General features: G+C 43.1%; 1 protein-coding gene across 3 annotated transcripts in view; it reads left to right on the top strand.

Annotated features, from left to right (window-relative positions):
• EXT2 (exostosin glycosyltransferase 2) overlaps window positions 1–24,019 on the top strand; it is a 135,115-nt gene that overhangs the window by 27,474 nt on the left and 83,622 nt on the right. For all 3 annotated transcript variants that reach the window (XM_082628826.1, XM_082628825.1, XM_082628824.1), the window contains 2 exons: window positions 1,158–1,297; window positions 4,081–4,174. In XM_082628826.1, coding sequence (XP_082484952.1) covers window positions 1,158–1,297; window positions 4,081–4,174 — 234 coding nt within the window. The remainder of the gene's footprint in view (window positions 1–1,157; window positions 1,298–4,080; window positions 4,175–24,019) is intronic.

Here is a 24,019-nt window from a genome sequence, read left to right as displayed (position 1 = left end):
ATCTGGACATCGACTCTTTGGGGCCAGCTGAGCTGTCCACCTGCACCTCCACCATGACTGATGCCCTTTTTCCACTCTTGCTGTTTTCTGGTTTATCCCCGGAGGAATTTGGCATGTTGAGTTTCTTCATATTTTTTCTGAACTTTCCTTTTCTCTAGCTTTAAAGATTAAACAGTGTTTTGTTTTTTAACTTTTTTTCCTCCTGAAGAGGCAAAAACTGGGAGAAACTGAGTATTAGAGATGGGGCCTTTTCTTATTTTGGTTGACTTATTGCAGCTGTTTCTTCTTCTGTCCATCTCTCCCAAACCTGTCCCACATCGAGTACAAGTTTGAGGGAGTGAACGAGGAAGAAATTTTTTGAGATTTTGCTTTTTGTTCGATGGATTGTTTCTAAATAGAGCACATCTGTCTTAATATGTTTCCTAAGGCATTGCATTCATGAAATGAATGTCTTCTATATGCAAAGCACACTGCTAGATGCCATGGGGAGTAGAACGATAAAAGGAGATTTGATACTTTCTGTTTAGGGGGTCCTCTAGGGAGACTGATGGGCCCAGACCAAATAATTCTATAACAAGGTGGGCGGAGGTAGGTATTCTGAGCGCTGTGCAGCCGCTGTGCCACAGTGTATGTACACAGCACACTAGGACTGAAAGAGTCCAGCCCTTGCAAAGTCACGGTGTTGAGTGTCCAGAGGAAGACCTAGACGTGGGTTGTGAACATTTTCAGAATGCCAACAGTGGAGGCATCGCGCTGACACTGAAGAGTGGAAAACCAGAACATCGCGGCCACTTAAGCTTTTTTTTTTTTTTTTTTTTTTTTTTGGTGGTACGCGAGCCTCTCACTGTTGTGGCCTCTCTCGCTGCGGAGCACAGGCTCCGGACGCGCAGGTTCAGCCGCTCCGCGGCATGTGGGATCTTCCCGGACCGGGGCACGAACCCGTGTCCCGTGCATCGGCAGGCGGACTCTCAACCACTGCGCCACCAGGGAGGCCCCCACTTAAGCTTGTTAGTCTTACTGGCGTGACCTGCTACCTTTTAGCACTTTTGCTGTTGCTTGGCTTCAGCCCTTGAAAGAGCTTCGTGGTCTGCGGGTGTCAGAGTAAGTGGATCAGCGAAACTGGTATGTAATCCCTCCCTCTGCCTGTATTCCTGCAGGAGGCTACTTTTTGTGTGGTCCTTCGAGGAGCTCGGCTGGGCCAGGCGGTGTTGAGTGACGTGTTGCGGGCCGGCTGTGTCCCAGTTATCATTGCAGACTCCTACATTTTGCCTTTCTCTGAAGTTCTTGACTGGAAGAGGTGGGTGTTACCTTCTGATAAACTTTACACCAGGAGTCCTGCATGGATTAGATTTTAAAAGTGCCCCCAGCAATTGTAACACTAGCTAGGTTGGAAAACTAGTCCTTCAGCCGGTTTTTGCTATATTTTCCATAAGGAGAGTTAGTCCGTTGGCCTGGAGCCGAGGTTGGCCAACAGGCCTTTGGGCCAAATATGGTAGGCTGCCAGTGTTTGTAAATAAAGCTTTATTGAATCACAGCATACCCATTCATTTACACATGATCTTTGGCTGTTTTTGAGTGACAGTGGCAGAGTTGAGTACTGTAGTTTAAAATGACAGAGATTACATGGCCTGCAAAACCTAAAATATTACCATCTGGCCGTTTACCCTTGACCTAGAGCAGTGGTTCTCAGCTGTGACTAGAGTGTACTCACCTGAAGAACTTTTAAACACATACCTGGGCCTTGTCCTCAGGACTTTTGAAGCTCCATGGGCAATTCTGATTTGTAGCCACAGTTGAGAACCACTGCTCTAGAGTCTGTTGAATTTGCATAAAGTACTGGCTGGAGGCGGAGCGCCTGCACACGGGTGAAAGCTTAGAAACACTCCCAGTAGACAGATGGACATGCATGGGTCCTGCCTGAATGTGACTGTCAGTGCTGTGCTTCATGGGATAGTCTGCTCGTCTCTTGTTTCATTTCCCCAGGACTTTGGAGGTTAAAGGTTTTTGAAAACGAGTTCCTTTTGTACATACCTCTCAGGCTTGTCTTTGCCTCAAGTGCTTAATTGCTTTCTCCTCTTCCACCTTTTTTGATATCATGTTCAAGCCTGGTCACCACAGGTATTTGAACAGTTTAAATAGCATTCATTCATGTGTACATTCACTTATCTCACATTTACTGGAAAGCCTACCCTGAATAATACAGGCTCTGCTCTTAAGGAGGTGAGAATCCAGTGGGGAAGACAAACCAACAATTATAATATTGTATGATAAACGCTGTAACAGATGCACGCAGGGGGGCTATGGAAACCCAGAACAGGGAGGGAGCCCAGTTCAGCTTGGAGGAGGAGGGTGTGTGATTCTCTGTGTCCTGGATAAGTGATGAGCCACTTCCAGTCACTTATTCATCTGTGGAAATATGTATTGAGCACCCTCTCTTTGCCAGGTACTGTGTTGGGTATGGGGATACAAAGATGATCGAGGTCAGGTCTTGCCTCTGAGAAGCTCTTAGTCCAGTGGTGGGAGATAGACAAGTAAGCCAGTGATTACCAGATGCAGAGCTGAGATGCAGCCCTGGCTGGATGGGATGCTTGGAGAGGGAGGAAGAGACACATACCCTTGCTGGCTGTGGGGTTGGGTAGGGCTTCTCAGAGGCAGTGACCCTGAGCTGAGTCTGAGAAGATATTCATTCCTATGAGGATCTAGATGTGCTTGGGTAGATGTAATTTGGATAAGTGGTGGAAGGGCCCTGGATTTGAAGCCAAAAGGCTGGGGTTCAGATAACCAGCTCTATTACTGGCTAGCTTTGTGATCTTGCCAATCATTTAATCTTTTTGAGCCTCAGTTTTCCCATCTGTATGGTAGAAATCATTTACTTATTTAACAAGTATTTATTAAGTGCAGTTGTGCTAGGCAGTATGCCAGGTGCTCGGGATATGCTGGTGAGTGGGACCAGACGTGCTTCCATCCTAATGGACTAGGCTAGTGGGCGGAGGGGGTTTCAGATTTTAATAAATTAACCTAGACAAATATAATGACCAACTCTGCTGAGTCCATGAAGGGTAAGTCGTCATCGAGCCCTCTCTCCCTTACCCACCATCACTAATCTGGTGGCACGTCCTGCTGGCTCCGCTCCCTCGTCACTTTCATCACTTCCTCCCTCTTAGCATCCCTTGCCTGGACCGTGCAGTGGGCCCCAGCTGTTCTCCCTGCTTCTGCTCCTGCTTCCTGTAGTTTGTTCTAACACTTCAGGCAGAATGATCCAGTTGGAACATAACCATATCATGCCGTGCTTTCCTGACACCTTCTGTGGTTTTCTATCTCAGTGAAAGCGTAAGTCCTTAAATGGCCAGGGAGGCCCCAGAGGCTTTACTGTGACCCTCCCTCCCTCCCCTGTTCCTCTTCATTGCCTGGCATTCTCCACCTTCTTTACTGTGCTCCTGCCACACTGGCCTCCTTGCTGTTGCTGGAACATTCCCGACACCCTGTTTCCTCAGGGCCTTTTGCTTATTGTTCCTGCTGGAATGCTCTCCCTCGGGTTATTCCCCTGGTCCTCTCACTCCCTGGCCTTCCTTCCATGTCTGATTTGTTCACTGTTGTATTGCCAGGACCTAGCACATAGTAGGGTCTCCATAAATATACGCTGAATAAATGAATGGATTGGTGAATATAGCTAAAGGAGAAGAGTCATTGTTAATTCAGAGTGGGCAGTGAAGAGTGAAGAAGAGTACCAGGTAGGCAGAATTGGACACGCAAAGCCCTTGTGGTTAGGCAGAGTGTGGTATGTTCAGGAGACTGAGAGGGTACCTGTGTGGCTGAAGCACAGTGGGGAGTGGACGGAGGATGGGAGATGAATGGAGTGGTGATGGGGAGCTGAGAGATGGAGCTGGTGGGAGCTCCTTTGAGCTGGTCGGCCCTGAGAAAGGGGCAAGGAAGAGGGACTACTCACTGCAAGGACTGTGGGGCTGAGGGTAGTTTGGGGGTGTTGTTGCTTCTGCTTGTGAGAATTAAATAAGAAATGTACGTAGCAGTGCTTTGTGTACAGGGCTGCGCGTCCATCAGTTGTCTTGCTCTTGTCTCTAGAGCATCTGTGGCTGTGCCAGAAGAAAAGATGTCAGATGTGTACAGTATTCTGCAGAGCATCCCCCAAAGACAGATTGAAGAAATGCAGAGACAGGTAAGGGGCCAGGCAGCCCTGTTGGGGAGGGGGCGTGGGTGACGTGAAAGGGTGGCCCTGGCTGCTTGGGTACAGAGCGATGGCTGCTGAGTGTGGGAGTGGGATTTATTTCCTCCACTACGTTGACCAACTAAACTTAAAAGAGGAAAGCAGTGTTAGGGAGTTGCATCAGGTAAGGTTTGGAATAATAACTCTCAGAGATTCAGAAATGCTCTTGAGGTAAGCCTACTGTGACCCTAGGGTCACACCTCAGCGGTATGTTCGGGACGCAGAGCTGCCCCTCTCTGGAAGGTGGTTTACGCGGCAGGTGAGGGTTCTGGTGACTGAGACGGCTGTGGAAGCCAGCACGTTTCAGGGTGATGCTTCTGAGGAGCCTTGACCTCGAGAGTGTCTTGGTGTCAGCTGGCCTGGATCCCCCCTTCAGCGGCCCTCGTGATTAAGAGGTGCCCTCCTCTCCCCAGAACACGTGCACCCTCCCTCTTCCCCTCCCAGGTCTCTCGTCTACCTTCTGATGCCCCTTCCCCTGGGCTGCTCTCCACTGTCTAACGCACCCACCACGCGTCCTGTGTAGTCCTGCTGCCCTTTCTCTCTCCCAAAAGAAGTTTAGTTGGGCTTAAATGTGAAACAAGTTAAAAACTGAAAAAAGACTATCCCAGTCTTGGTACTGTGCATGTTGTTTCTATTTCTTTTTTTCCTTTCTTTCTTTTTTTTTTTAAATTTTTATTGGCGCATAGTTGATTTACAATGTTGTGTTAGTTTCTACTGTACAGTGAATCAGTTATACACATACATACATCCACTCTATTTATTTATGTTTTTGGCCACGCCGTGTGGCACGCAGCGCAGCATGTGGGATCTTAGTTCCCTCACCAGGGACCGAACACCCCCTGCAGTGGAAGCGCAGGGTCTTAAGCACTGGACCGCCAGCGAAGTCCCTCTGTTTCTGTTTTGTAAATAAGTTCATTTGTACCATTTTTTTAGATTCCACATATAAGTGATATGATATTTGTCTTTCTCTGACTTACTTCACTTAGTATGATAATCTCTGGGTCCATCCATGTTGCTGTAAATGGCATTACTTCATTCTTTTTTTAGGGCTGAGTAATATTCCATTGTATATATGCACCACATCTTCTTTATCCGTTCATCTGTTGATGGACATTTAGGTTACTTCCATGTCTTGATGATTGTAAACAGAGCCGCAGTGAATACTGGGGTGTATGTATCCTTTTGGATCATGGTTTTCTCTAGTTCTTTTTTTTTTTTAATGGATTTTAACAAGTTTTTATTTCTATCAAAATTATCTATGTAGGTGCTGAGCTGGAGAAGAGGTTTGGAGGGCTCTCAGCGTTGAGGATGTTACTGTCCCATGCACCCCTGTGTCTAACCTTGTCCCAGGAACGAGCCTCAAGCCTCTGTCTGGGCTAGGGCAGGGCAGTCACCCAGCTGTGTGTGGAATGGGGAGGAATTCTGGGCTTCTAACTGCTTCCTAAATACATTTTCCATCTGTCCTCCTGCTCTGAGCACTGCCTTTTCCCCTGAGTTTCTGCAGCGGAACCCACATTTTTCTCAGCTGATGTAGGATGTGCTCTCTTGGGCCTATAGCGTCAGCTACCACCTTTCCTTCTGCTTTTCCGCTTCCACATTTTGTTGCTGTTGTCTCCTCCCCCGTTCTCTTTATCTTTCAGTGATTATGCCTTAATTTTTAAAAATTCCCCTTTATTGTCATTTTAGGGTTTTAGGAGGGAGTTAGTGAATGTGGTCAGTCCACTTCTTTATTTTGGTACCGAGCTTCTTAAACCAAAGAGATGGCACATCACACAGTAATTAACTCTGTAGGTTCTTACCCCAGACTGCCTGTGTTGAATGCCAGCTTGCCCAGTTACTAACTCTGTGCCCTTGGCCAAGGATCTGCCTTCTCTGGACCTCAGTAGCCTCATCTGTAAAACATTTTGGTGTTCTGATTTGAAAACAAATCACAGGTTGAGTTTAGCCTCCCTGAAGTTTTTTCATAGCACACCCATGTTCGTTTTAAGTTTCTGGGCTTCCCCGTTTGTTACTTAATTCCTGACCTCATCTGAGTTTTAGTGAATTAGAAAATCAGTCTAGAGATCTCTACATTCTTGATCTAAACCTGTGATTCTTACAACTCATGTAGAAGAAAATGCTCCTTGAAGGGCGCTGGTGTTTATGCTCTTTGTGTTTCTTTTTATGGCATCTTGATTTGTTTAACATAATTAAATAGAAACTCATCTGCTAAATCAGATATCATCTTTTTCTAGATTTAGCCTAAAAGGCTAAGAAAACACTGGGTAGGTAAAAATGAGCAAGTTCTATCCAGTTACCTTCTCCCCCCGGCCACCTTCGTGCTGGAAAGAGAATCACTTAGTTGCCAAGCAGAGCTCCCACTGTCAGCTCCCAGAATGCCCTTGTTTTCCGGGAGCTTGGTTTGGAAACCATAGGTCTGAGACGAGCCTGGCCTGCCTTTTCGGTGACAGGCTCGGAATCATAGAACCGTTGAGATGGAATGACTAAAGGTTACTTAAAACTGTAATTTTAGGTTGTTTTGGTTCAAAGAGACACACTTGGAGTCAGAAGACTCGAGTATGAGCCCTGGGTCTGTCCCTATTAATTATACAACCATGACAAGTTACCAAAGCTCCTTGGACTTTCCTTTCCTCATTTATGAAATCAAGGCGTCGGCTAGATCATCTCTCATGTTCCATTCAGCTGTTAAAAAACGCTGTGAAACTCTTGTCCTTGACAACATTAATAATTAAGTGGTCATCTCTTTCCCATGACCACCTCCTGTCATGAGGGCCAGTTACTGTCTCTGGTGGTGAATAACCTACATTATGCCAACTTGGAGGGTAAAGGCAGTCTTGGTACTTTCCTGCCTCCCGTTCTAAATCTCCTTTCTGCTTGCTGATGCCCCTTTTCTCTGTGCTATTTTCAGACCTTCTGACACGCTCTGCTGCCATGCCCTGTTTAGTCCTGCTCCCCTTTCTCTGAATATTCTACATCTCCAAAATGACCTCTTTTCTTCTCCCAACCTCACATTTCTAGACTGGACTGATCTCAACGAAAGGTGAGATTATCTGGTTGAAGCAATTCCCAGGTAGTTATAAAGGATGAATAAGTTTAGCTGCCAGACCTCAGCCATACACCTGTCTCCCAACTTGTGACAACCGGCAGTGTCTCTAGACATTACCAAATGCCCCCCGTGGAGCAACATTTCTGTGATTGGGAACCACTTTTCTATTGATAGTTAATCCTCTGTCTAAGATTAGAGACAGTTCTTTTGTCCTTTCCAGAATATGCTTGTCATTTTGCCTTTGTATACCCTCCATTGACTGAATCTGACCTTGGCAGGAGTAACGGAAAAAATAGCACACACTTGGTTCTGGAAAGTTTTTACACCTTAGTGAATTCTCTTTAGGGAGGTCAAATTTGAGTCTTTCTGTAAGACAGGCATAAACTTTTAGGGGAAAACCTGTGGCATCGGTAGCTGATACCTTGGAACCCCTGGTTGATCATGTTAGAAAGAGCTGAGACCTAGGAACAGAGGGTCTGATTTTCTTGCTCAGAAACTCAGAACCGGCTCAAGGGCCTGCGTGGACAGCTGTAGCCAGCAGAGGGCTCCATCCACTCTTAAGTGACTCATTTTCCTTTTGAGTATTTGTTTCCAAGAAGTCCTAAGTTCTGTAAGCTACATTGACGTTGTCCTCAGAGCCGCTCTCCCGAGACCCGCTCCTTGCTGCACTTAGCACAGGATTCTGCTCTCCTGTGATGGAATAGAGCCAGAGTTTCTGAATTGACCCCAGAGATGGGGGGTGGGATCTTGGTGACGAAGGTATTGCAGTAACCTTTTGCAGCTTAGAGTTCAGAGGCTATAATCTGATCGATGAATACATGGTGAAAATCCTTAACATGACTCGGGAGTTAGGATGTACCAAGAGACAAGGATATTCTGCCTGACAAGGAAACCTAATTAAGTTTTCCACCTGACCTTAGATGCGCTAGTGAAGCAGCCATAACGTTAAATGCAGGGCTAGACCCTGAAGTAAGAGCTGGGGTCAAGCTAAGATTGTGGAAGTACAACCTGCATCTGTGTTATCTCCCCCTAAAGGCGAACAGCCAGCAGTACTGGCATATATGACATTGCAAGAGCTGGGGTGGCTTATGGGTTTTTTTGTGGTTAAGTTAAAAACCAGTTCCTTCAATGAGAGGTTAATAGTTACAGCAGTATAAAGCCAACTTACTAGTCAGCCTTTTATTGTCCTATGAGCTAAATTAACTAGTTAATTAATTCAGTACAGCCCTAATTATGCTTTTTCCCCCAAGGGGAGATGATGGGAGGTGATAAGCAACCTGTGATCCCCACCCACAGAGGCCTAACAACCATCTTGGGGATATGTGGGTATAAGCCTGAAGAAAGCTGAGAAGATGGTGCAGGTTTTCCAAAGGCTGTTAGGGGTCTGACATGGGAGGAAGTACGGGTTAAAGCTGTTAGGGACAGCTTTATTGGGGAGGTAGCATTTGATGTAAGCCTTAAAGATGGGGAGTCCCGTCAACCATCTTTCTCACACTGGAAACCAGGAAGAAGTATGCAACCAAGTATTTTTCTGTAGTCATATGGAACACTCACGTCTCCCTTTGAATCACAATGGAAAAGAAAGCAATCTGGGATATTGGAAGGCTGAATAGACACTGGACTGTATAGTTAGAAGTGTTTGTGTGGATAGGGGGGGAGGCGTAAACGGATCCCCAGTTTATCTGTTGAGCGGAGTTTCCAAACATTCTTTTATTGGTCAGTGGCTCCACCAGCAGTGACCTCTAACCTCAGCCACACTAGGAGGTGGAAGTCAGGAGCCTGCCTTGCCTTTGAACTCTTCTTTGTACTCAACTGACTAGGAGCCTTTGAGGTGGCAGAAACATTCAGCATCTTCTTTGCTCTATCTCTCCTTTAACGCTTGGCTAAGTTAAAATATCCGTTTCTTTACAATCTATTACACTGACCCATCTCAGTCTGCCTTCATATTTTCCTACTAAGCCTACCAAATATTTGTGCCATGGAGGAGTACTTGAAGGTATAATGGGCTGATTAGGCAAAAGAACACTTCCACTGAAGAAACTGTGGTACCCTCGCCTAGCAGGACTGTAGTTAGGTGTAGCTGTGCCGGAGGAGAGACCACAGAACAGTAAGTGTGTGCGCGTCCACCAGAGCTCATGCATTTTATTCAGGGGAGAGCCCCGACAGGAGGCTGCTATTTTATCCTGTTTACACGTGATTTCAGCACATTGAATTATCTGCTTTCCATAGCCATAGTAGTTTAAAAGTGACAAATTTGAAAGAAAGACTATACCTGAGGGTCTGTGAGATGGGTCATCTGCCAGTCAGGCCTGAATAGAGAAGACGGAAAAGCTATTTTAAAAATAGAACTTTCAGCACTTTGGATGTATGCAGACCGCTGTGTGCGCTTCACGATATGGGCGTGTCATTGCAAGATGGCGGAATTCCTCGGTTCAAAGAAGTATGCGTGTGTTTGTTTGTTTTTCATATTTTGGATTTCTGGCATCCAAATGAGTCTTACCATCACTTTGAACATTGAATATAGTTTCTATTTCCTCCCCTTGAAGATGTTATTGATGGGGCATCTTAAAACTGAGGAAATACAGAAATGGCTCTTCTTGGTGATGCCCTACAGTCTTTAAGTGAAGGTTTAAATTTTGTTTAGCATATATATATTTTTAAAATATTGGCTTTCACGTAAAATATTTTATAAAGTTTTCTATCTAAAATATTTGTTTTTATTTTTTAAAAAGGTTTTGTGATTCACTTAAAGGTGTAAACCCTCGGATATCTAGAAGCCTCAGCAGTCCAGAGGGATGTGTTCTCTGAGGGTTCCCTATGCTGGTGGCTTGACTGTTGTGTCCATTGATGGCTGCATAGCAGTCTGTGTCCATTTCTCCCTCCCTCCCTCCCTCCCCCTGCTCCCCCCCCCGCAACACACACACAATTTACAAAGCAAACTCTGTAAACAGAGTAGTGAGATAGGCAGCGAGAGGAGTAATCCGAATTTTTTAATGTGAGGAAACTGAATAAAAGAGACGTAAGGTGATCCTCCGGAGACCACACAATATGTAAGGGACAGACAGGGAGCATACTCTTTTGCTGCCCACAACTTTACTCAAATTATAGAGCTTTGTGGCCTGGATCAAGGCTGAAAATCAGGATGCCCTTCCCAGTAATTCAAGCTAACTGCTTATTGGATAGTCTTCCCCAAAACATGGTCGCTTGAGACATTTGGGACTGGACACATCCCTGGAAATATGTTATGAAGAATGTGGAAAAGATTTCACTTCTCATTTCCAGGATCAATATTATAATGTCTGTCACTCTTATCCCCCCCCACTGTGAAATTGAAATTTTTTTAATATATATAAACTGAACTCTCAGGGCTTTTAAAAAATGCCAAGTGTTCCCTGCTTCCCTTCCTCTCCCCCCACCCCACCCCACCCCACCCCTGCTCTCCAGTCCCAACGTGCCACTCCAAGCTCTATTTCCCATCCCTGCTTTTGTACTTGCCCTAGAAACAGCTACTGGATCACTTACCCTTCAACAAACACACCGACCTGATCCCTGGAGTTCTCCCTGTGAAACAGACAACCATGGTCTGATACAAAGTCAGGCTCTTTGGCCAGTGGGAGAGCCTTGGGGAAGAGTGTGATTACGGGATATTTTGAGTTTCATAACTTTGTTTCAGTAGCACTGTATACTCTGTTGGAGTTTTCCTGAATGTATAAATCCATATTCTGAAGGAGACCGGTCAACGTATGTTTAAAGTAGGATAAAATAAGGACTCATTTAATCGAAACTCTTAAGGAAGAGCATTTTTATGTGTTTAACTTTTCTTTTTTTCAACTTTAGTATTAAGAACCTTATTGGAAAAAGACTCTTGCCAAGTATCTGATGGGAAGCCAAGAAAAGCATTTTAATAGAACTGTCTCAAATTTATAGTGCACTAGGGCCTGTAGATAAATTTCCCTGTCTTTAAGGTATGGGCTGATTTGCAGTTATTTTGTATAGCTTCTGAGATTTAAATCCTCACAGTCCAGATGCAGAGACCATAAAGCTGCTTTCCTTGGCAACCTGGGCATACCTTGTCCATGGCGAGCATCATGGGTAGTAGATGGAGCTCTGTCTGTAAATGCTCGCTTATTGTCCTGTGATGCCAATTTTAATTGGTTTGGCGACTTTTCCTAGAGTAGCCCACCTAAATATTCTCTGAGTCTAGGAGAATTATTAGAGTCCTTGATTTCATAATGCAAACCCGTCAAATAAATATGTACTGAGTACCTGCTTTGTTCCTAGAATTGTATAGGCACAGTGAGGGAGATCTTTGAAAAGGGAGGGAGGGACACAGATCCTGTCTATAAGAAAGGCCATCAGGGTGCTGGGGAGAGTACTTTCAGTAGTATATGAATGAAGAGGCCAGAAGTGCTGTCACTCAGTCGTACTGTGGAGAGTCAGGAACAGATCAGGAGGTGAAGGGGGCTTCACGACTGGCTGGCCTCGAATAGGGAGAGGATGCTCTGAGAGGTACTGGCCTTCTCGCAGAGGTTGGCTTCTGTGGGAAAGACACGGTAGGTCAGATGGAGCAGCCCAAGGGGGGGACTTGGAATACCAGTAGCAGAGAACTTTGTAGGGAGTTAGAAGGAAGGGAAGGTCAGTGACAAGTGGAGAGTAATGAAAGGATGTGTGATGAGAGGGGAAAGCAGTATCAGTTAAGGAGATTGAGGGAAAAAAAATCAAAAGAGCTGGAAGGGACCTTAGAAATTATTCAACCCTTTTTCTCATATTTTATAAATGATGTATAAACCCTAGAGTTCAAGTGATCTTGAGAATGAATTGCTAGGGTCAGAGCTGAGCCTACCCTTGAACCCAGGTTTTCTGATTCCAGCCGATTATTTTTTTGGGGAAAGGGGGACATTGGGTACTGCAGTATTTTCCAAACTGAGGGTCTCATGATTCATTAGTAGATCATGAAGTCAATTCAGTGGGCCTTGACTGGCATTTTATTTTTTAAAAATGAAAGATAATAGAAAGATACTAGATTATTACATAGCAAGGGTGAATATTTCCTGAAACCTTTGTTTCTTTTGTGTGAATGAGCGCGATGAGTTGCAGTATAAAATGTATTTGTATGTTTCTTAGTGTGGGTCCCAGTCCAGAAAGTTTGAGAAATGTTAATAGTGGAAACCACATGGGCTTTTGACTCGGAGAGACCTGAATTTGCATCCCAAGCCGTGGTGTCTGTCTGTCAACTTCATGAGTGTGGGCAAATTACCTGACTTGCCAAGCATCAATTTTCTTATCTCAGACCTGGGGATAATAATACGACAGAGCAATTGTGTTGATTAAATGAAATCATTTACTTAAAGCATCTAGATTTTGGTCTGCCTGCTGGCCATCATCTGGGAGCGCTCCGCCTGGGTCTGTGTTTGACGCTGGCAGGAGCCTCCTGGTGTGGAGCTTGGTCTTCAGGAACCACAGTGAGTTACCAGCGTGGATGTATTATGCATTTGCTTCTGGGCTTGGAAACTTGAAACAGAACTTATTCCTGTGGGTCTGGTGTACTTTCTTCATTTTGGCATGGAGGGAGGTTCACCTCTCTGTTTTTCTGTTAGGATCAGGATGGCTTATGAAAATCAGTGGTTCTCTAGCTGGCCTTAAAGAAAAAGAATTCATTGGCACATTTGGATAAAGTACTATTACTTTTCCCCCTTTCCAATGAGAAAAGTTTTCATACTGAGTCTCTGCCCACCCTGCCCCCCGCTCCCTTTTAGCATGTTCTCTGCTGGGTCATTTATTCATTTTTTGAACTAGAAGATTAAAAAATAAGCTCAAAGAGAAAAGTCAAAATCAGAATTGACATTTGGGTGGTGAACAGTTGACGAACTAGAGTTTTACTAGGTACGTACTAAAAATAAAGGAAATTTTTATGTGAATTTAAGAGGACCGGTCAGATGTCTCTTAGGAATAGCTGTTGTTCACCTCCTACTGAAAGGAGAATGAAAGAATAGGTTTTCCTTGTTCTCTGCTGCCTCCCGTCCCCTCTCCTCTCCTCCTCCTGCTGCCTCTGCCGCCCTCCCCACATCCCCTTCCAGTCAGCTCCATCCCATATTTGAAATCCCGCTGGAGAGCGGAGACGAGCGCTTCATCCCCAGATGACTTGGGCCAGGGGCTAAAACACTGCCATAAATCTGCAGCTCATTTTAATGCCACGTTAAAACAGTGTGAGCGGCTGGTTTCCGTGGCCCCTGCCCTCTCTCTTTATGGGCTTCTTTGGCTCTTCTTTATAAAGAGGCCCTGCGGAGTCATTTTAAAGTTCTTATCAGTTTGCTGACAGGTATATGGGCCCTTTTGCCGAGTCCAGGAGCTCTGGCAGGCGTGTGAAACTTCTGATATTAAAATTGAAGAAAAATGCCAGGCAGAAGGGATTGGGTAGCACAGCGGTGATCTGGAGGTAAAAGACTAGCAAGATAATTAACCTCTGCAGGTCCGGAACTTCGCCCTCGGCCGGATACCTTGCTCCTGGTTGGTGGGGGCAGGGCAGCCAGGATTAGGCAAGGGAGGGTTTTCCAAGGGCTTTTATTTTTATCCCCTGATTAGAAATGCTGTTCTGCTGGCAGTTGGTGCTTTCAGGCTCCAGCAAGCGAGTTGGGCAGCCCTGAAGGGCTAAGGGAGCAAGCTTTACAATGTAGCTTTTTTCCTAAAGGCCATCTGACTGGCTAGACCTCTGCTCACACATCTCTGCCAGCTCCAGCTCGCTGTCTCTGTGCCCACAGCATCACTGTTACCGAATTTTAAAGGGACTTTCATCAGTCTGCTTCACTACCCCTTTTAGACCAGGTTGCTAACCCCCAGTAATCCTCCCAGACTGCTTTGTGGAAGCGCCAGGCCCTCTATAAATGTCAGCCTGCAGTGCTTGGCCCTTTTTACCCTCTCAGTTACAGAGAGGTGGACTGGAAGCTGCACCTCCCTCTCTTCCACCACTTTTCCTTTCTCTCTTTGCTGGAAAACTCTTAGCAGCAGACAGCTGAGGGCAAGGAAAAACCATTACCTGGATCCAGGCCAGTGGCTTGATGGAGCCTCAAAATCTCTGGCATCTCCTGACCAGAATGTTTTTCCAGGCATTTCAAAAAGTACATCCTCACCCTCCTTCTGCTTTCAGCTTTCCAGCCTTGATTCCAGACGGTTGGCTGGGTGCATTATGCCCCCAGAATCTACTTTATATCTGTCTGCCCTTCTTCTAACTAAAGCTTTTAGGAAGAGGGTAGTAGAGATAAGCAAAATCCAGTGGACGTATATTTTTAACTGCTTGGCACCCTTTTCGCACAAACACATTATTTTTCCTTTTTCAAATAGTTTTGGACATGAGTACTTTCGCAAGTGTGTTCAAGTTAAAATAGTCATTTAACTTGAGGTTGAGGCAAAAGCAAGGAATTTTTGTAGTAAGTTAGTCAAATTATATAGCTGTTGATCTAGGATTTGATGATTTTCATTGAGCAAACAATAAAAAATACTGGTTTGTTTTATTACTCATGTAGCTCCTGTGGAGAGAGTAATTAGGTATAAAAACCAAACAAGCAATAAAACAAAATAAAATGCCCCAAGCTCCAAAGCAACAGAACTACATTTCTGACAAATTGATATTCTATAATTAGTTAAGTTTACTGAACTGGATGTTATTGCTTATGGTACAGTTTTAATAAACTTACTAAAAATATTTAACAAATAATATATTGGAAATCCTCAGTAAATATATGATGATGAACAGTCTTCATCATACAGCCTTTGCAAGGGGTGTGGGTATGTGGAATGGTCAGTTTTCTCTTTGGGCACCGGTTGGAGAGCTGTCTCTAGAGTTAACCGTGGGTTGGTTAATCCCTTGTACCGAGTCCACGATATGGGGTATTGCTTCCGGAAATGGCCTCGCTAATAAAAGTGTTAAATATTAATTTGCAGCCTATATAAGGATTGTCTGACTCTTTGGGGCTGGTTTCCTACAGGGTGGGACTATTTGTGAAGCATTTCTGAGAAATAATTGCTCATTACAGGAAACATAGTGCAGGTTTGAATTCATTATATACCTACTTAGAAAAATATCTAGGTTTGTTTACAAAACAGTAACTTGTAAATTATCAAGTGTTGATACATTTGGTAAAGAATTCACTACTGTCAGGTCTCAGTAAGGGTCAAACTGATCCATTAGATTTCTGTCTATATTTATAAATCTTAATATAGATTATTATATGTTTTTCTATCTCCCTCAGCATTGAAGAGGTTGAGAGAGTTTGGAGTTGCATGATTATTTTACAGTAACACAATTAATCTTGTAATTCCATGCTACTGTTCTTCGGAATGTAAGACAACAATCATGTATATTTATTACATTCAATTTGACTTAAAGACCTTTAATACTAGATCAGACCAGGATTGGTACAGAAGTAGCTCCATATAAACCATTTCTGGCAATATTATCTCTCTTCTTGTAACTTAAAGGCTAATTTGTTGTATTTAAATGTGCACTTATTTCCCATTTTGATAAGGCTTTAATAGGAGGTGAGCAGGTCACTTATCTTTCAGAATCCAATACTTTTTATTAAACGGAGCAAATGGTTTGTCTTCAAGTATTTGAAGTCCATATATGTATTGAAGTATTTTTAATTTTCATGTTAATTTGGCCAGGTTTTGATGATCTTATATCATTTGTATTTTAGAGGGACCTTTGAGTTTTTGTTTGAAGCTGCAGACTGAGGGTTGAGTTCTCTCAACCCTCTTGCTCCCACTCAGATTCTTAAATGTTTTCTGGGGTGGGGAATGGGGACAGTGGAAGGGCTCCCATGGGACCTGACTGCTGAGTGAGTTAGTATCCACAGCCAGAAAAAAAGAACCTGCCAAAAAATAGCTCCTCGGCCTTCTCTGGAATTGTTACTACATGGGAAGCAGATGGAAGAGGGAACGTGGCCCTAATGTGGCATGACGTGGGGTGAAACGAGCCTTCAGGTTCCGTCCTCAGTCCCTTCACACGTTGTATTTGTGTGTGTGTCTTAATTAAAAGGGGTAGGCCTTTCAAGTGTGTCTGTTGCAGTGAGGCTTGCTTTATATTTACCTCCTCTGATCAAACAAACTTACACTTTCTCCTGATTTTAGCATAGCAAACACGGGAAATCTCACCCCAGGCAGATTCCTTTACAGCTAGTTGACCCAAGTCGTGCTCTTATTTATTTATTTTTGATGACAGACCCTGATTAAAGGTTTCCAATCCACCTTTTAGCTAGTCCGTGGACCCAGCCAGGAGGCAGGGCTTGTCAGCTGCTAATCACTAAAGAAGCTCCCTGGTCTGACCTAGGGAGCAGTGGGACTCAGAGGCATGGATAACTCTGAGACGGGGCACGGGAGAAATGAATCTCTAGTCTCTTTGCTGAGAAGGTTTGACCAAACACAGTTTTATTGGTCAGTGGCTCCTGCTTTAGTAACCTTTCACCCCCACGGCTCTTGGAGGTACAAGCCATTGGCCGGCCTTGCCTTTGAACTCCTCATGGCTCCTGCCACCTCAAAGGCTCCCAGTCAGAGGCTTGTGTTTTGCTTGGGATCTCTCCTCACAGCAGGGTGTCAGCAGTTGGGAAAACTGATCCACCCTTAGAACCCTGACATATTTGAAGGTGATACCCCTGAGACTTGAAACCTATGGCTTTCTATTTCAGGAGCTGCCTGTCACACGTCAAGAAACACAACTCAGGCTGCCCCCTTTTCCTCCTCTGTCCTTTCTTGCTTCCCATAGGACAGGAGATCGTAACATTTGAGCACACCCTACAAGTATTCACGGAGTCCTTCCCTACTTTCAAGCTCTTTTACTCCTTTCTCTTCCTGGCTTGCCCCAAGTAGCATCTATTTTTGAAAGAATTTTTCTTTGAGATAAGGCTAAAACACGCAAATTAAGCCATCTTTGGTGTCTGGGAGCTGAATCAATGGTGAAGATGGTCTAGGGAAAGTATCACAGGGCTTACATGTTCAGCTCCAGTGCTTCCAGGTTGGATGAGCCCTACTTTTAAGACAGCCCAGCTGCACTCTTCCCTGTCTTCTTGATCCGTTCTATCTTCTGGAAAAAGTAGATCTTGCAAGAAGAGATAGAAGTGGCATGGATTGCTCTCCCACATCTGCTTGGCTTCCAGACTAAGGAACAAGAGTGAAAGCTTTAGTGTTGAGAGGCAAATCCAGGGACCTGTGAATATTAGATGACTTCAATATAGCTTCTTCGGCAAGAAATCAAACCTCTCATTCTAAGAATATTGAGTAGAAAATGCCTTCTACTTATGATGCCTTTAGCTTAGAAAAGGAGCAAATGATCTCTGTTGAGTTCCTCTGCTTTTCTAGAATTCAAATAGAACATTACTGATAATCCTTAGCAGAAAGGACACTCTGTCAGGGTCTTTTTCTGCTTCAGAGTAAAGGTTGAGTTTTTAGCAGGTACCCAGGTATCAGAAGAGACAGGCCTGGTTTTACTGCTGTCTAGTTCTTTGGTCGTGAGTATGGTCATGAGCTTACACTTTCCAGTTGACAAAGGGAAGGGGAGAATTAATATTTATGTTAACTGCTGTGTCTGGTACTGTGTTAGTAACTTCCTCATGAGAACCCGATGAGGCAGTTGTTATTCTCTTTTTTATGAAGGGGGACAGTGAACTTTAGAGGCTGGTAGTTGGCCTGTAGTCACAAAGCTTTAGTGGCAGGCTTGGGACTGGGAAGAATTTGTGGCATGTGATTAAAAAGTTCACTTTTCTCACCTTTTCTCCAGGGGCATTTGCCTTTTACACTGAGATAAGTATGTCTCTTGGGACATTCCTGTATTGGTGATGGTTTATAGGTTGCTTCTCTTTGCCTTTATTTTCTGTTTTCCACCTAATTGCAAATTTACTTCTCCCATTCTAAATCCTATTGCATGACTTAGAGAGAGGAAGGAATTTGAAATCCCCATTCGTCACTTGCCTCTCTTTGCCCCATGTTCTAATTCCTTCTCTGTATCCTTCCTCTGATGGCAGCTCAGGTTTTTAAACTCTTTATAGGAATCAACCATATTACATGATGCCACGTGAGCTTATAAAGAACCTGTAAATATATATTAGTCTTTGGAAAAAAACACCTTGTCTAATTAAAAACTGTTGTGAACTTAACCGAGCACACTATCTTGCCATCAGAAAGCATTAATATTGTCCTGGGCCTCATCATTCAGACCTCCCCCTTACATTTTCTTGACTCTTAAGGATCAAAAATGGCTGGAGCCATTTTCTCTGGTAACTACACGTGGAACTAACTGCATGTTAATTCTTTAATCACTCCCCATAAATATAAATACTGAGGATGGAGATGAATAGAAGGAAATCTTTGCTTCGAAATGGATGACATGGGCTTACATACGGGCTTTTGGGAATTGTCCAGCCAGCTCTGTTTCAAAATAGGATTTGAGTACTGGTCCATGTACTTGCTTGTTTTCCTAACCTTTGAGTGACTCATGGTTTTAGATATAAGAATAAGGTCTAGAACTCCTAGAAATAAGCTGCACAAATGGAAGTTGTTACGTATTCGACTGTTCCTACAGGGCTGGGGCTGGGGCTGCTGCTGGTGTTGAGAGGTCTTCAGCAGTTCTTGGGAGCATGCTGGGGGGATGTGGCCTGGAAGACTGTGTAAAGACCACTTCACCTCAGCACCAGGAGAACGGGATTAAATTGGGGGAAGTTGAGAGATGGTTAACAAAAATGCTAGGAGTGGAGAAAGCTAGATTTAAAGGAGCAAGTACTCTACAGCCAGCCTAGGGCAAAGGCTGTGAGCAAGTTCTCAAAGTCCCGAGAAGGGTGAGAAGGAGAAGAAGGGGCCCATTTTGTGTGGCAGAGTTCTATAACCACAGTCGCTAGTATTAAGGTGATTTTATTTTTCTTTTCACCACCTATGTGCCAGCTGGGTAGAGACTATTTTAAACAAGACAAAACAACAACAAACCTACTGTGGATTCCGAATTCTAATATATTTTTAGAAGGCTGGGAATATGGGATATGGTAAAAATAAAATTGAGATTAAATCCTAGGAGAGATGAATTCCTAGCAAGAATTATCGGGCTCTATGCGAGATCCTAGGAGAAGAGCAAAAATTTGTTCATTAGGTGTGACACATTAGATCTTGCACTGGGCAGTGGCTGCATTGAACGTTCAAAAAGGTTCTCAGCTGTTCCCCTGCAGCCACACAGCTGAAAATAGAGACCCTACTGGTTAAGCCAAGTCTAGTCCTGCTTTGTTGCTGCTGTTGGGTAAAATGAAACATTGAGGATGGCGATCTATCACCTTAGTCTGTTCCAGTTTCCTAAGATAGTTGGGCCTTACGCTAGAGGAACTGCAGGATACCAGTGGAAAGAGGCGGTGAGAACCCGAAACCCACTGCCCTAAATCTGTAGTATTTAGGGGCTGAGTTTTTGAATCCTTGCCCTTGAGTGGGGCCTGGTAAGTTTTGCTTTGTACTGTGGGGCCATCAGAGAGTTTTTAATTTAGCTGGGAAGATGGGTTTTTTGCCCCCATGAGATAACAGTGGGGCAGAGAATAGATGCTAACTCTTGTGTAAAAATTGTCAGATGAATTCTAAAAAGGGCCTCAGTGTAATTTTGAGATAAAATGAAGTACAGGTAGGATTTTTTTTTTAATTACTAAATTTTATTTTTCAGAGCAGTTTTAGGTTCACAGCAAAATTAAGCAAAATGTAGAGAGAGTTCCCCTCTACCCCCTGTTCCCACTGCCTCCCCCATAACAATGCACCACAGTGGTTCATTTGTTATGGTTGAACCTACACTGACACATCCTTATCTCTCAAAGTCCATAGTCTACATTAGGGTTCCCTCTTGGTGTTGTACATTCTGTGGGTTTTAACAAATATATAATGACTTATTTCCTCCATGTCACTATTTCTTTTTTTAAAAAAATACATTTATTTATTTACTTTTGGCTGCATTGGGTCTTTGTTGCTACACGCGGCTTTCTTTAGTTACGTCGAGCAGGGGCTGCTCTTCCTTGCGGTGCACGGGCTTCTCATTGCAGTGGCTTCTCTTGTTGCGGAGCAGGGGCTCTAGGCGCGCGGGCTTCAGTAGTTGTGGCGCGCAGGCTCAGTAGTTGTGCCTCGCGGGCTCTAGAGCACAGGCTCAGTAGCTGTGGCTCACGGGCTTAGTTGCTCCGTGGCATGTGGGATCTTCCCAGACCAGGGCTTGAACCCATGTCCCCTGCATTGGCTGGCAAGTTCTTAACCACTGCTCCACCAGGGAAGCCCCATGTCACTGTTTCTAATTTAATTCCATTGTGGTCTGAGTGCATACATCATATGATTTCTATTCTTTCACGTTTGTTCAAGTATGTTTTATGGCCCAGAATGAGGTCTGTCTTGGTGAATGTTACTTGTGAGCTTGAGAAGAAGGTATAATCTGCTATTGTTGGATGAAATAGTCTATAGATGTTGATTATTTGGTGCTGTTAATAAGTTCAACTATGTCCTTACTGATTTTCTGCCTGCTGGATCTGTCCACTTCTGATAGATGGGTGTTGAGATCTCCAGCTCTAGTAGTGGATTCATCTCTTTCTCTTTGAGGTTCTGTCAGTTTTTGCCTCATGTATTTTGATACTCTTTTGTTGGTTGTGTACACATTGAGGATTGTTATGTCTTCTTGGAGTATTGACCTTTTTATCATTATGTAATGCCACTCTTGATGCCTTGTAATTTTCCTTGTTCTGAAGTCTGCTCTGTCTGAAATTAATATAGCTACTCCCACTGTCTTTGGATTAGTGTTAGCATGCTATATCTTTCTCCATCCCTTTACTTTTAGTTTATATGTGTCTTTGTATTTAAAGTGGGTTTCTTATAGACAACGTACAGTTGGGTCTTGTTTTTTGATCCACTCTGACAAGCTTTTAATTGATGTACTTAGACCATTAACATTTAAAGTGATTATTGATATGGTTGGATTAACATTGACCATATTTGTTACTATTTTTATTTGTTGGTTTTGTTCTTTGTTCCTTTTTTTGTCTTCGACACATTTTATGTCTTTTGTGGTTTTAATTGTGTACTTTATATGATTCCCTTTTCTCTACTTTCTTAGCATGTGAATTACACTTCTTTTTCAATACTTTTTTAGTGGTCGGCCTAGAGTTTGCACTATACATTTACGTCAAATTCAAATCCATTTTCAAATATCCCTGCTTCAGGGATAGTGGAAGTACCTTCCTTATATTAACAAAATAATCCTAATTCTTCCTCTTGTCCCTCGTATCATTGCTGTCATTCATTTCACGTATACATATATATACATAATCGAATAAATTTGTTGCTATTGTTATTTTGAATAGATTGTTACCTGTTAGATCAATTAAGAATAAGAAAAGTGAAAGTTTTAATTTTACCTTCACTTATTCCCTCTCTGATGCTCTTCCTTTCTTTGTGTGCATCTTTTTCTGACCCTCATCATTTTCCTTCTATCTGAAGAACTTCTTTTAACATTTCTTGCCAAGCAGGGCTACTGGCAACAAATTCTCTCAATTTTTGTTTGAGAAATTCTTTATTTCTCCTTCACTCTTGAAGGGTAATTTTCCAGGGTATAAAATTGTATGTTGGTGGGGTTTTTTTTCTTAACACTTTATACGTGTCACTTCACTCTCTTCTTGCTTGTGTGGTTTCTGAGCAGAAGTCAGATGTAATTGTTACCTTTGCTACTCTATAGGTAAGGTGTTTTTTCCCTCTGGCTTCTTTCAGGAATTCTTTTAATATTTGATTTTCTGAAGTTTCAATATGATATGCATAGGTATGGTGTTTTGGTATTTATCCTACTTCGTGTTCTCCGCATTTCCTGGATCTGTGGTTTGGTATCTGACATTAATTTGAGGAAATTCTCAGTCATTAATGCTTCAAATATTGCTTCTCTTCCTTTCTCGTTTTTCTTCTTCTGGTATTTGTATGTGTATGTTACCCCTTTTATAGCATGGTCCTTGGATAATTTGTTCTGTTTTTTTTTTTTTTCCCCTGTCTTTTTTCTCTTTGCTTTGCAGTTTTGGAAATTTCTGGTGTCATTATCATCAAGCTCAGGCATTCTTTCCTCAGCCATGTCCAGTCTACTAATGAGCCCATCAAAGGCATGCTTCATTTCTGTTACAGTGCTTTTGATCTATAGCATTTCTTTTTGATTCTTTCTTAGAATTTCTCTTCTTCTGCTCACATAATTCATCTGTTCTTGCATGTTGTCTATTTTTTCCATTAGAACTCTTAGCCTATTAATCACAGTTTTAAATTTCTGGTCTGATAATTCCAGTATCCCTGCCATTGCCTTTAAGCATGTGTTGTATTTTTCTTGAGTTCTGATCATAATGTACTGAGTGAAAGGAACTCTGGTAAATAGGCTTTTAATGGTGTGATGGTAAGGTGTGGGGAAGCACAGGGAAGTGTTCTTTAGTCCTGTGATTAGGTCTCAGTCTAATCACAGGACTAGAGAACTAGTCTAGTGGTGAGCTTGAGCCCCTGAACTTTGAACTTCACCAGGGCTTCTCAGTTTTTTGTTTGTTTGCTTGTTCTTGTTTTGTTTTATCACCACCCACCCCACCTTTAGGTGGGACAGGATGGCTAGAGCGGGCTGGCGTTGGGTATTTCCCTTACCACAGATTGTGGAAGACCTTGAATGTCAGGCAGAGAAGATGAGTCTTGGAGTACTGGGAGACATTCAGTTTTTGAGTTGGGGAGACAGACATCTGGCTGGAGAATTTCAAGTGTGGAAGAGTCCTTAAGACATGTAATCCTGTTTTAATTTTAAGGTATGAAGCCTGAGATCCAGAAAGTTAAATGACTTGTCAACATTTATTTACTGTTTGATGGCAGAACCCAAAGTAGAAGCAGATCTGTCCTACTCTAGTGCTTTTTCTACTACATGTGTTAAAGTTGGTGTCACCAACAAGATTCTAAGTTGCCGGCCATCCTCCAGTTGATACTCACTTCGCTAATGATGCAACACAATTCGTAGTTTCCCTGGGAAACATCACATTCATACACTTTGGAATCATTTAATCATTCTTAAATATTTGAACATGTGGTATTATTAATGATACTGCCTTAGTGAGGTGTTTGTGAATCAAGTTCTGTTTAATGTTGTTCAGAGAAATCTGTGTTGGAGAAAAGCATTAATAGGTTAAACCCAACCTGATTCAAATCCAGATCTGCAGCTCTGGATTTATCCTTTAAGGCAGTTTGTGTTTTCATCAGTACCATGTTGAAAAGAACATGGACTTCAGAGCTAGACAAAATGGCTTTGTGTTCTGGATCTTCAGTTATCAGCTTTGGGACCATGAGCAAGTTACTGTTAATCTTTCTGAGCCTTGTTTTCTTGTCTGTAGGATTATCTCTTTTCATATAGGATTGTTGTGAGGGTCAAGTGAAAAAGTATATACCATGTTTAATTGATCCTCAGACCCTTATTTTTTCATACTACGAAATCTCTGATGTCAGATTGTGTTGAAATTGATATTGTTTTAGCATTGTATCATATCTTAATTGGAAGCTTTTCCTTTCTTAGTGTTATATAAAATAATGGTGCATCTTATAATCATTTGTGTCAGGCAGCTATCCTACATTAATGTGACTGCGTAAATCCTAAACAAAAAAATATAAATCAAACCTAGCAGTATCTAAAAGGAGATATCTATCATAACTAAATGTGGTCAGGAATATAAGATTGGTTTAACATTAAAAATTTAATTAATGTACCTTCT

The sequence above is a fragment of the Mesoplodon mirus genome, assembly GCF_964341445.2.
Source record: "Mesoplodon mirus genome assembly, chromosome: 7".
In the NCBI taxonomy this organism is placed as follows: domain Eukaryota; kingdom Metazoa; phylum Chordata; class Mammalia; order Artiodactyla; family Ziphiidae; genus Mesoplodon; species Mesoplodon mirus.
Note: the sequence above shows the minus strand (reverse complement) of the source record. Positions and strands in the feature narration are given on the sequence as shown.